Below are 11,572 nucleotides of genomic sequence, written 5' to 3' on the forward strand. Positions count from 1 at the left end.
GGTCTCAAACCTGGGTCCTCTGCATTCCAGTCTGATGCTCTATCCACTGCGCCACCGCCTGGTCAGGCTGTAATTAACACTTCTTTATATCAATCAGCCTATGGTCAAATTGGTTTCTTTATACAGGTTACAAGAACCTATCAAGGACATTCAGTGAGGACTTAATGTGTCACGGCATAAAAAGAGTGAGTTTGTGGAACAGCTTAAACCAGTAAAGGACGCTCCCTCTCTGCCACTCAGACATCCTTGTACCCATACATCCTGCCCAGGCCCTGCCCTCGAAATTCGGGGCTTCCCAAAGTCCCAGGAACTCCCAATCTAGGCTCAGGGATTTTCAAGCTCTCTCTTGGGACTGATTTCAGTTTCTCTTTCTTTCTCTCAGAGCTATGGGCTCACCTGGCCGCACCCACACCTGTGAGCTCATCTGGCTCAGTAGCGGGCCCCACCCACCATTCATTTTGAAATCGCAATCTCCATTTGCTTTTTACATTACACACATCAGCCATGATTGCTCGTTTAGCTTGGATAAACAGAGGAGCCATGCAGCAGGGGAAGCAGTTGCAATTTGGCCATGGCTGCAGCATGGTTCCTGGTGCTGATGGCCTGGGGTCTGGGCTTGGCAGGTGGAGGTCCTGTCCCCACCTTCAATCCTCCCTCAATGGAGAAGGGCTGTGACATTGGCAAATTTAAACATCTGCCACCAACCGAGTGGAAGGCCTTCAAGACAGCCAAGGATGCCTTGGTGAGTACTTTTCAGGTTTTTGGTTTTTTTCAATTGAGGTATAATTGACATACAACATTATATTGACTTGAGGAGTACAATATGATTTGATACTTAAATATATTGCTAAATAATCACCACAATGTCTAGTACATGGTTACAGAATTTTTTGTTCTTGTAATAAGAACTTGTTTTTGGCCTAGAAGCTAACTTTCTTGTTAAATTTCCTTATTAATTCTAATAGTTTGCCATGTATTCTCTTAGTTTTCCCCAAGGGCATGTTAAATGTAAATGACAGTATTATTCTTCCTTTCCACTTTTTTTTTTTTTTTGACAGAGATAGAGCATCAGAGAGAGGGACAGACAGACAAGAAGGGAGAGAGAATGAGAAGCATCAATTCTTCATTGTGGCACCTTAGATGTTCACTGATTGCTTTCTCATATGTGCGTTGACCCAGGGGGACTACAGCAAAGCAAGTGACCCCTTGCTCAAGCCAGCAACCTTTGGGCTCAAACCAGCCACTGTGGGGTCATGTCTATGATCCCACACTCAAGCCAGCGACCCCACACTCGAGCTGGTGAGCCTATGCTCAAGCCAGTGACCTCGAGGTTTCAAACCTGGATCCTCCCCATCCCAGTCCAAATCTCTATCCACTATGCCACCCCCTGGTCAGGTTTCCTTTCCACTTTTTATACCTTTTATTTATCTTGCCTTATTAAACTGACTAGAACCTCACGGTGTTTTGAATAGAACTGATAATAGTGAACATCATTGTCTTGTTCCCAAACTCAGGAAGAAAAGTGTTATTTCACTATCCATTCATCTATCAATGGATATCTAGGTGGCTTCCATATCTTGGCTATTATAAGTAATGCTGAAATGAACATAGGGGTACATATATGTTTTCAAATTAGTGGGGGGGGGGGGTTCTTCAGATACATCCCCAGAAGTGGAATTGCTGGATAGTGTGGCAGCTTTATTTTCCATAGTGCCTGCATTAATTTACAATACCACAAATAGTGTGTGAGGGTTTTCTCCACATCCTCACCAGCATTTGCTGTTTGTTGATTTATTGACAATAGCCATCTGACATGTGTGTGGTGATATCTCATTGTGATTTTAATTTGCATTTCCTTGATGATTAGTGATATTGAGCATCTTTTTATATGTTTGTTGGCCATTTGTATGTCTTCTTTAAAGAAATGTCTATTCAGGTCCTCTTCCCATTAAAAAAAAATGTTTTATTGATTGATTTTAGAGAGAGAGAAGGAAAAAGAAAAAGAAACATCTATTTGTCCTTTCACTTATTTATACATTCATTGATTCCTGTATGTGCCCTGACTGGGGATCGAACTCACAACCTTGGCATATTAGGAAGATGCTCTAACCAACTGAGCTACCCAGCCAGGACACCTCTGCCCATTTTTTAATTGGATTGTTTTGGTGGGGTGGATATTATTAAGTTGTATGAGTTCCTTATATATTTTGGATATTGACCCATATTAGATGTATCATTGACAAATATCTTCTCACATTCAGTAGGTTGTCTTTTCGTTTTGTTGTGGTTTTCTTTGCTGTGCAAAAACTTTTTAGTTTGATATAGTCTCATTTGTTTATTTCTTTCTTTTGTTACCCTTACCTAAAGAGACAGATTGAAAAAGATATTACTAACATCAATGTCAAAGAGTTTATTGCTTGTGTTTTGTTTTTGTTTTGTTTTACAGCTTATGTTTTCTTCTAGGAGTTCTATGGTTTCAGGGCTTACATTTAAGACTTTAATCCGTTTTGAGTTTATTTTTGTACATGGTATAATAAAGTAATCTAATTTCTTTTTTTTATATGTATCTGTCCAGTTTTCCCAACACCACTTATTAAAGAGATGTCTTTTCCCCATTGTATATCCTTTGCTTACGTTGTCATAGATTAATTGCCCATATAAACAAAGATTTATTTCTGAGCTCTCTATTCTATACCATTGATCTATATATCTGTTTTATGCCATATTCTCTTGATTATTGTAGTTTTGCAGTAAAATTTGAAATCAGGGAGCATGAAACCTCTCACTTTGTTCTTTCTCAAGATTTATTTGACTATTTGAGGTCTTTTGTGGTTCCATATAAATTTTAGGATTGGTGGCCCTGAACGGTTGGCTCAGCAATAGAGCATCAGCCTGGCATGTGGAAGTCCCAGGTTCGATTCCTAGTCAGGGAACACAGGAGAAGCAACCATCTGGTTCTCCACCCCTTCTTCTCCCCCCTCCCTTTCTCCTCCTCTCCCACAACCATGGCTCAAATGGTTTGAGCAATTTGGCCCTGGGCACTGAAGATGGCTCCATGGCCTCGCCTCAAGGCCCTGAAATAGCTTGGCTGCTAAGCAATGGAGCAGCCATCCCAGATGGTCAGAGCATCGCTCTGTAGGGGGCTTGCCAGGTGGATCCCGGTCAGAGCCCATGCAGGAGTCTGTCTCTGCCTCCTTGCCTCCTGCCTTTCACTTAATTTAAAAAATAGGATTGGTTGCTCTCTAATTATGAGAAGAAAGTCTTTGGTATTTTAATAGGAATTGCATTGAATCTGTATATTGCTTTAGGTAATAAAGACATTTAACAATATTAATCTTTCTAATCTATGAGCATAGTATATCCTTCCACTTACTTATATTCTCATTAATTTATTTCTTTAACACTTTATAGCTTTCAGAGTACAGGTTTTTTACTTATTTGGTTAAATTTGTTTTGAGGTATTTTATGCTGTTTGATGCAATTGTAAATGGGATTGTTTTCTAAATTATTCCTGATCATATGTTATTGATGCATAGAAACAGAAAAAATTTCTGTATATTGATTTGTATCCTGCAACTTTACTATATAAATTAGTTTATTAGTTTTTATAGTTGTTTGGTGCATTTTTTTAGGGTTTTCTATTTTTAGTATTATGTTATCTGCAAAAAAAAAATGAGAGTTTTACTTTCTTTCAGATTTGGATGCCTTTTATTTCTTTTTCTTGTCTGATTGCTGTGGCCAGGACTTTCAATACTATGTTGAATGAAAGTGGTGATAATGGCATCTTTGTCTTTTTTCTAATCTTAGAAGAAAGCTTTCAGCTTTTCACCATTAAGCATGATATATTAGCTGTGGGTTTATCATAGATAAGTTTTATTTTGTTTAGATATTTCTTCTATATACACTTCATTGAGAGATCTTATTAAACAAGAATGTTGAATTTCATCATATGCTCTTTATGCATCTATTGAGATGATCATGTGATTTTTATCTTTCCTTTTGTAATGTGATGTATCACTTTGATTGATTTATAGATGTTGAACCATCCTATATCCCTGGGATAAATCCCACTTGGTCATGGTATATGATCCTTGTAATGTATTGCTGAATCCAGTTTGATAATATTTTGTTGAAGCTTTTTGTATGTTCAACAATATTGGTCTGTGGACATTTGTTTTTGTAATGTCTGTCTTGTTTTGGTATCAAGGTAATTCTGGCCTCATAGATTAAATTTCAAATTTTTCCTTTCCATTCAATTTTTTAAAATAGTTTAAGAAGGATAAGTATTAATTCTATTTTATATGTTTGGTAGAATTCACCTTAAGCAGTATAGTCCTGGACTTTTCATTTGTCAGATTTTTTTATTACTGCTTTAATTTCATTGCTACTAATCAGTTTTTTAGATTTTTGTATTTCTTCCTGATTCTGTCTTGGAAGGTTATATACTTTTAAAAATTTATCCATTTCTTTTATATTGTCAAATTTGTTGGCATATAATTGTTAATAGTATTCTTTAATGGCTCTTTGTATTTCTGGTCTTGGTCATAACTTCTCTTTTATTTATCATTTTATTTGTTTGGGTTTTTTTTCATGATGAGTTTGGCTAGGGGCTTATCAATTTTGCTCATCTTTTCAACAAACCAGCTCTTAATTTTATTGATCTTTGCAACTGTATTTTAATTTTTACTTTATTTATTTTTATTCTGATCTTAATTATTTCCTTCCTTCAGTTTACTTTGGGTTTCGTTTGTTCTTTTTCTAGTTCATTTAAGTGTAAAGTTAGATTGTTTATTTGATATTTTTCCCACTTCTTGAAATGGGCCTATATATCTACAAACTTCCCTCTCAGAACTGCTTTTGCTGTATCTCATAAATTTTGAAAAGTTGTTTTTTCACTTTCATTTGTCTCAAGGTAGTTTATTATTTCCTCTTTGTTATTGGTTGGTTAGTAGCATGTTGTTTAATCTCTATCTGTGTTTTTTCCAACTTCTTTTCTGTAGTTGATTTTTAGTTTCATGACGTTTTAGTCTGAAAAGATACTTGATATGATTTTTAAAAAATTTTTATTAAATTTATTGTGGTGACACTGACTCATAAAATTATATAGGTTTTAGGTATACAAATCTATAAAACCAACCTAAGTGAAATCTGCTTATACCCTTTTCTACTTCTCCTGACTCCCCTTGCTTGCTATGAAATCAATCTTCTTGATTTTATTGAGGTTTGTTCTGTGGCCTATTATGTGATATATCCTAGAGAATATTCCATGTGCACTTGAAAGAAAATGTATGTTCTGCAGCTTTTGGATGAAATGTTCTATAAATGTCTGTTAAATCACTCTGATCTAATGTGACACTTAAGGCCAACTTTTCCTTATTAATTTTCTGTCTGGATGATGATCTATCCATTGTTGTTAGTGGAGTAATAAAATCCACTACTGTTGCCTAAACTGTGGTGGTGCAGTGGATAAAGCATTGACCTGGAATGCTGAGGTCACTGGTTTGAGGCCCCATACCTGCCTGGTCAAGGCACATATGGGAGATTTGATGCTTCCTGCGCCTCCCCCACCCCTTTCTCTCTCTCTCCTCTCTTAAAAAAAAAATCTACTACTATTATTGTATTACTGAATTTCTCCCTTTATGATTATTAATATTTGCTTTATATATTTAAGTGCTCCTGGGTTGGGTGCATAGATATTTATGATTGTTATATCCACTTCTTGGTTTTACCCCTTTATATTTAGGTAATATCCTTCTTTGCCCTTTTTTATGTTTTTTTATTTTAAAGTCTGTTTTGTCCGATATTGCTACCCCAGATTTTTTTCATTTTTATTTGCATGGAATATCTTTTTCCATTTTTTCACTTTCAGTCCAAAATGTCTTTTGATTTGAAGTGAGTCTTTTGTAAGACTCACTTGAAATTAAGTCTTGTAAGCATATACATGGATCATGTTTTTTAATCTATTCAATCACCCTATGTCTTTTTATTTGATCATCAATCTATTTACATTGATAAGTATGTACTTAGTGACATTTTATTAATTGTTTTTTAGTTGTTTTTATAGTTCTTCTCTGTTTCTTTCTTCTCTTGATCTCTTCCCTTGCAGTTTGTTGGCTTTCTTTAGTGGGCTTTTTGTTGTTGTTTCATTCTTTTTATTTTTTTGTGTATTTTTACAGGTTTTGATTTGTGGTTATCATGAGGTTTATCAATATCATTCAATATCTATAGTAGTCTATTTTAAGCTGATAGGCATTTAATATTGAATATATTCTAAAAGGACTAAATTTTTATTCACTCCCCATGCCTTATGTGTTTAATGTCATATTTTAGATTTCTTTCAGTGTCTCCTAACTAATTATTGTAGTTTGAGTTAATTTTGGTACTTTTGTCTTTTGACCATTATAATCATTTTTTAAATGTTTGATTCACTGTATTCATTAAATATCTGGCTTTACCTGTGAGATATTTTGCTTTCTCATATTTGTGGTTCTGGCCTCTTTTTTTTTTAACCCTTTAAGTAGTACAAATGTTCATGTACGTCTTCATGCCTCCTGACCATCTAGAGCACGATCAATTTATTTTTAAAATGTGTAAGACAACATTTAAAAAAGGCAAATGTATGTTCTTCTTGTTTCCATAAATTGGTTATCAAACAAACATGATCTTAAGTTAATAAAACTTTAACTGAAACAAATTCATTTTTTGAAAAAAAAACTCACTCCCAGGGGTCAGCGAGCATGAAAAAAACTCACTGCTCCAGGGGTTAAATAAAGGAAACCAACCCTTTAACATTTCATGTAAAGTTAGTTTAATGGTGATTAACCATTAGTTTTTGCTTATCCAAGAAATTCTTTCTCTCTCCTTCAATTACGAGGGATAACCTTGCAAGGTAAATTATTCTAGGTTGTAGATTTCTTTGTTTCAGCCCTTAAAATGTCTTGCCACTCCCTTCTGGCCTATAAAGTTGTTGCTGAGGAATCAGCTGATAGCCTTATAATGGTTCTCTTGCACGTAACTAGTTATTTTACTCTTGCTGCTTTCAAAATTGTCTATTTCTCTTTAACTTTGCCTTTTTAATTACAATATGTCTTGGTGTTCATCTTGTTTGGAAATCACTGCTTCCTAAACCTGGATGTCTACTTCCTTTCTCAGGGTTAGGGTTAGGAAAGTTTCAGTCATTATTTTTTCAAGTAAATTTTCTGTTCCTTTCTCTCTTTCTTCTCCTTTTGGGATCCCTACAATGTCAGTGTTTGTGAGTTTGATGTTTTCCCAGAGATCTCTTATACTAGTCTCTTTTTTTCTTTTTACTGTTCTGATTGGTTAATTTCCACTAGTCTGACCTTCCAGATCTCCGGTCCATTTTTCAGCATTAGCTAATCTGCTGATTTCTTCTAGTATATTTTTCATTTTGGTCGCTGTATCCTTCAGATCTTCTTAGTTATTTATTATACTTTCCAGCTTTTTGTTGAAGTTCTTCCTAAATTCCTTTATTCCACTCTCAAAGTTAGTGATTATCTTTATGACCATTTCTTTTGAATCTTTATCAGGCAAATTACTTACCCCCATTTTATTAGGAGTTCTTTTTGGAAGAGGGGTTCTTCTTGTTCCTTCATTTGAAAAATATTTTTCTGTCTTTTCATTTTATTTTTGTTTCTATGGTTAAATGAATTAGACACTATAATTATCTTTCCCAGTCTTGAAAAAAAAATAGCCTTGTATAGGCTATCTGTGCTGGGTGGTTTAGGCAGGCCAGTAGGACCCAAACAGGTGCCTATGGCATCCACAGCAGTAGCCTACTGAGATGGAGCTGCTGCAGGTGAGTAGTAATGCCCTATTGATTCTGCTTGCTCCCATTTTTGGAGCAGAGATGAGCTCCAGGCAGTGTGGCTGGGAACATGCTGTGATGACCTTGCAGGTTGGTCAGAGTACCCAAATGGAGCACCCACCTGACCTATCAAGATAGAGAGGAAGGTAAACAATGATCCTCACTGGTACTTCCAATCCCAGAGAGTTTTCACAGCTCCCAGGGAGCTCCTACAGTTTCCTAGCCTTCTCTATTTGCTCCCTTTCTCTAGTTTGTTGTTCAGAAGCTATTCATTTAGCCATAAATTATGTCTCAAGAGTAATTGCTCTATATATAGGTGTGTATTTCAATGTGCTCCTAGGAGAGGGAGAGTTCGGCATCCTTTCATGCTGCCACTATATTGGACTGTGCACCCCTGTTGTTGTAGATCAGGGGTAGTCAACCTTTTTATACGTACCGCCCACTTTTGTATCTCTGTTAGTAGTAAAATTTTCTAACCGTCCACCGGTTCCACAGTAGTGGTGATTTATAAAGTAGGGAAGTAACTTTGCTTTATAAAATTTATAAAGCAGAGTTACAGCAAGTTAAAGCATATAATAATAATTACTTACCAAGTACTTTATGTCAGATTTTTGCTAAGTTTGGCAGAATAAATCTTTATAAAACAACATCCTATAGTTAAATCTATCTTTTTATTTATACTTTGGTTGCTCTGCTACCGCCCACCATGAAAGCTGGAATGCCCACTAGTGGGCGGTAGGGACCAGGTTGACTACCACTGTTGTAGATGAGCCCCTACCCCTCCCACTTTGGCCAACCTGCTGTCCTGCTACTGTGGGCTAACCTCTATCCTCCTGCTATGGTGTAGCCTCTAGCTTTTCAGCTATGACTATTTTCTATCCTTTCTGCTGTGGATTAAATGCAAGCTCTCCTGACCTTCATCCTTGCTGTTATGGGTTTATGTCCTGCTGTGGCCTAACCTCTCCTCTTGCTCTTTAGGAAAATTCACTGAAAAACCAGAGCTGCAGCTCCTGCCTCTTCCCCAGGCACTGGAAACTGACACAGCTACAAGTGAGTTGGAACTGAGGCCACACCTACCTTCTTCTGGTACCTCTGCCTGTCTGCCTAAGTAGCCCCTCACCTCCTTCATTTTATCTATTCTTCCATCTCTCTTGTCTCTCTTCACTTGTCCTGTGCTCCTGTCCTTCCCCAAATGTTCCCTTGACTATCCCCCTTCTGGGTCTCTTTCATCATCTTTCTGCCATTCCTCTCACCTCCACTCTTGCCTAGTTCCTTCTCATTTCTCTCCCAGGTCTGTTCCCAACCTGTGCCGCCTGCACTTCCCAGTTTGTCACTATCTGCTCTTAATAGTGATTCCCACTTTCCTTCTCACCTCTTCTCTTCATCACTGACTCTCACCTATGTCCTTTATCATCTTTCTTCCACTAATCTGTTTCCAGCATACACTCCTCCTTCGCCTACCCTTTTTACCTATACATCTAATTATCTCCCTTTCACCTGTCCCACCCAACCCCATCCTCATCACCCATCCCTCAAACCTCTGTGACACTCATGAATCACTTTCCAGTTTTACCCATTCACATTTTTACCTGTCCCCTAATGTGTCTCCTCCCTTATCTTTGTGCTCCACCTGTATTCTTTTTATCTACATCCTTCCTATGTGTTCCCTCTCACCTGACCTCGCCTGTCCCCATCACATGTGCCTCTATCACCTATCCTCCTTCCCTGTACTCCCTACTCGTCCACACTTAATTGGGCCTTCTTGCTTATCCTTTCTCACCTTTCCACCTCACCTTCCTCCTCACCTACACTTTCTCATTTCTCTTCAGGTGTGGGAGTGCCCTGTGGCCATGGAGGCTGAGCTGGCCCTGACACTGAAGGTCCTGGAGACCATGGCTGCCTCATCCCTTGGGGACATCCTGGACCAGCCCCTTCACACTCTGCGCCACATCCACGCCAAGCTTCAGGCCTGTGTGAGTGTTCTGGGCTCCCAGGTCACACCTGTGGGCTCTGACCACTCATATTGTTCCCCCTCCCTGTCCCAGGTTTTGCTTTACACAACACCCTCCTCTGCCCACAGGTCCCAGCTCAGTCCACAGCAGGCCCCAGGGCTCCTGGTCAACTCCAGCGCTGGCTGCACCAGCTCCAGGAGACCCCAAACAAGGTGAGTTATTGGAGGGGAGGATGGATGCCTGGGATCTGGGTAAGGGAAGAGGTTGATACCCAGGCAGTGGGAAACCATGTTCTCATCTCTCTCACAGGTTTCTCAAGACTGCCTTGAAGCCACTGTCACATTCAACCTCTTCCGCCTCCTCACGCGGGACCTGAATTGTGTTGCCAGGGGAGATCTGTGTGTCTGAGAACCTGGACCTCCCCCCACCCCAGGTCATCTGAGAGCCAACACCTTATTTATTATGTATTAAGCCCTAACCCTGCCCTAAGTTATTTACTCTCATCCCTTATTTATGAGCTGCAGATCTGGCTCAAGTTCAAAAGAAATGTTTACTTTTTTACTCTTATACAATATGTTCAAATAAACAGTAAGGAATTGGAACTTCTGTGATTAGTAAATCCTTGAGTGCATGTATGACTATGTGTTTCTGAGTGTGGATGTCTGTGTATGCAGGCAAAATTCATAACTTGCTGTGTGTGTTAGCATCAAAAACCAAACTCAAATAAGTGGAACAAAAATAAGTTTATTATTACACATAAAATGTAATTGGACCTCCTCCTAGACTTGATGAAATTTTTTCACCCGTACTGGGGCCATCTGTGGGGCAGGAGGAAGCCAGGCCAGGCTGGGCCAGGCAGAGGGAGGGCGGGAGTGTGAGGTCCCCTGGGAGGGGGCTGGGCCTCAGCCCCCCAGTGAGTTCTGAGGAAGAAAGTGGATGGCAGGGATGTAGAGGCCAGAGGACAGGGAGAGGCCGTTGGGTGGTGGAGGCCAGCGAAGGATGGAGAGATGCTCCTGGCCTTAGGGCCCTGGCCGGCTGGGGAGACCTTCCCCTCAAATGCGGTAGCTGCACAACCCTGAGTCTGCCCAAGGGGAGGGTGATGGGCCCTGGGGAAGACTCCGAGGTCCCCAGGGAGGAAGCAGCCAGGGTCCTGGATAGCTGGGATCTTGGAAGGGGGAACAGAACGTGGGGAGGGAAGACTGGGAACCCAAGATCCTGAATTTTTGGAGGAGGAAGCTGGGGGCCTGGATTTCGGGGTCCAGGGAAGGAGAGAGTGAGGAATACCTCTTGGGTTCCACTTGGAGGGAGATGGGCCAGGGAAGCCAGGTTTCAAGCTGAAAGAGACGAGATGCCGGTTGGAATCCATGGGAGTCCGAAAAGACCAGAGTAACAGGCTTTATTGAAAGGAAGAAAGGAACCCTGCCGGGCACTTCTCCCAGAGAGAAGAGCACCGGTTACAGACTAGGGGTGAATTATATAGTGTATGGGAGAGCCTGAGGGGATACTGAGTCAAAAGTTCTGGTATGTTCCCTTTTATGGTTTTAGGATTTCAGCTTTCTGGAATGCTCCTTCTTGGGGCAGGTTAACCAGCTTCTTGGAATTCCTCTACCTCAGGGGCGATAGTCCAGTAAGGGTGAGGTCTGACAGATAAGCAGAACATCAAGAGGGCAGTTTGGAATTCACGTATCTATCAATGCCTACATGGGCGCTCAGGGTAGGGGGCGCTTTGGAGGTGCCTCTGGTCCAGGAAAGGTTAACCTCTAACTGGGAGGGAGGGAGAGGGCTGGACAGAGAC

At 39.8% G+C, this 11,572-nt stretch overlaps 1 protein-coding gene across 1 annotated transcript; it reads left to right on the plus strand.

Moving 5' to 3' along the window:
- The first annotated feature begins 571 nt into the window (after positions 1 to 571).
- Positions 572 to 10,185, plus strand: LOC136380462 (interferon lambda-1-like). The gene is made up of 5 exons (XM_066348242.1): positions 572 to 742; positions 8,804 to 8,875; positions 9,655 to 9,798; positions 9,906 to 9,989; positions 10,087 to 10,185. Exons 1-5 carry the CDS (start codon positions 572 to 574, stop codon positions 10,183 to 10,185), a joined length of 570 nt encoding a protein of 189 aa, XP_066204339.1.
- Positions 10,186 to 11,572: the final 1,387 nt, after the last annotated feature.

The sequence above is a fragment of the Saccopteryx leptura genome, chromosome 9, assembly GCF_036850995.1.
Source record: "Saccopteryx leptura isolate mSacLep1 chromosome 9, mSacLep1_pri_phased_curated, whole genome shotgun sequence".
Classification (NCBI taxonomy): Eukaryota; Metazoa; Chordata; class Mammalia; order Chiroptera; family Emballonuridae; genus Saccopteryx; species Saccopteryx leptura.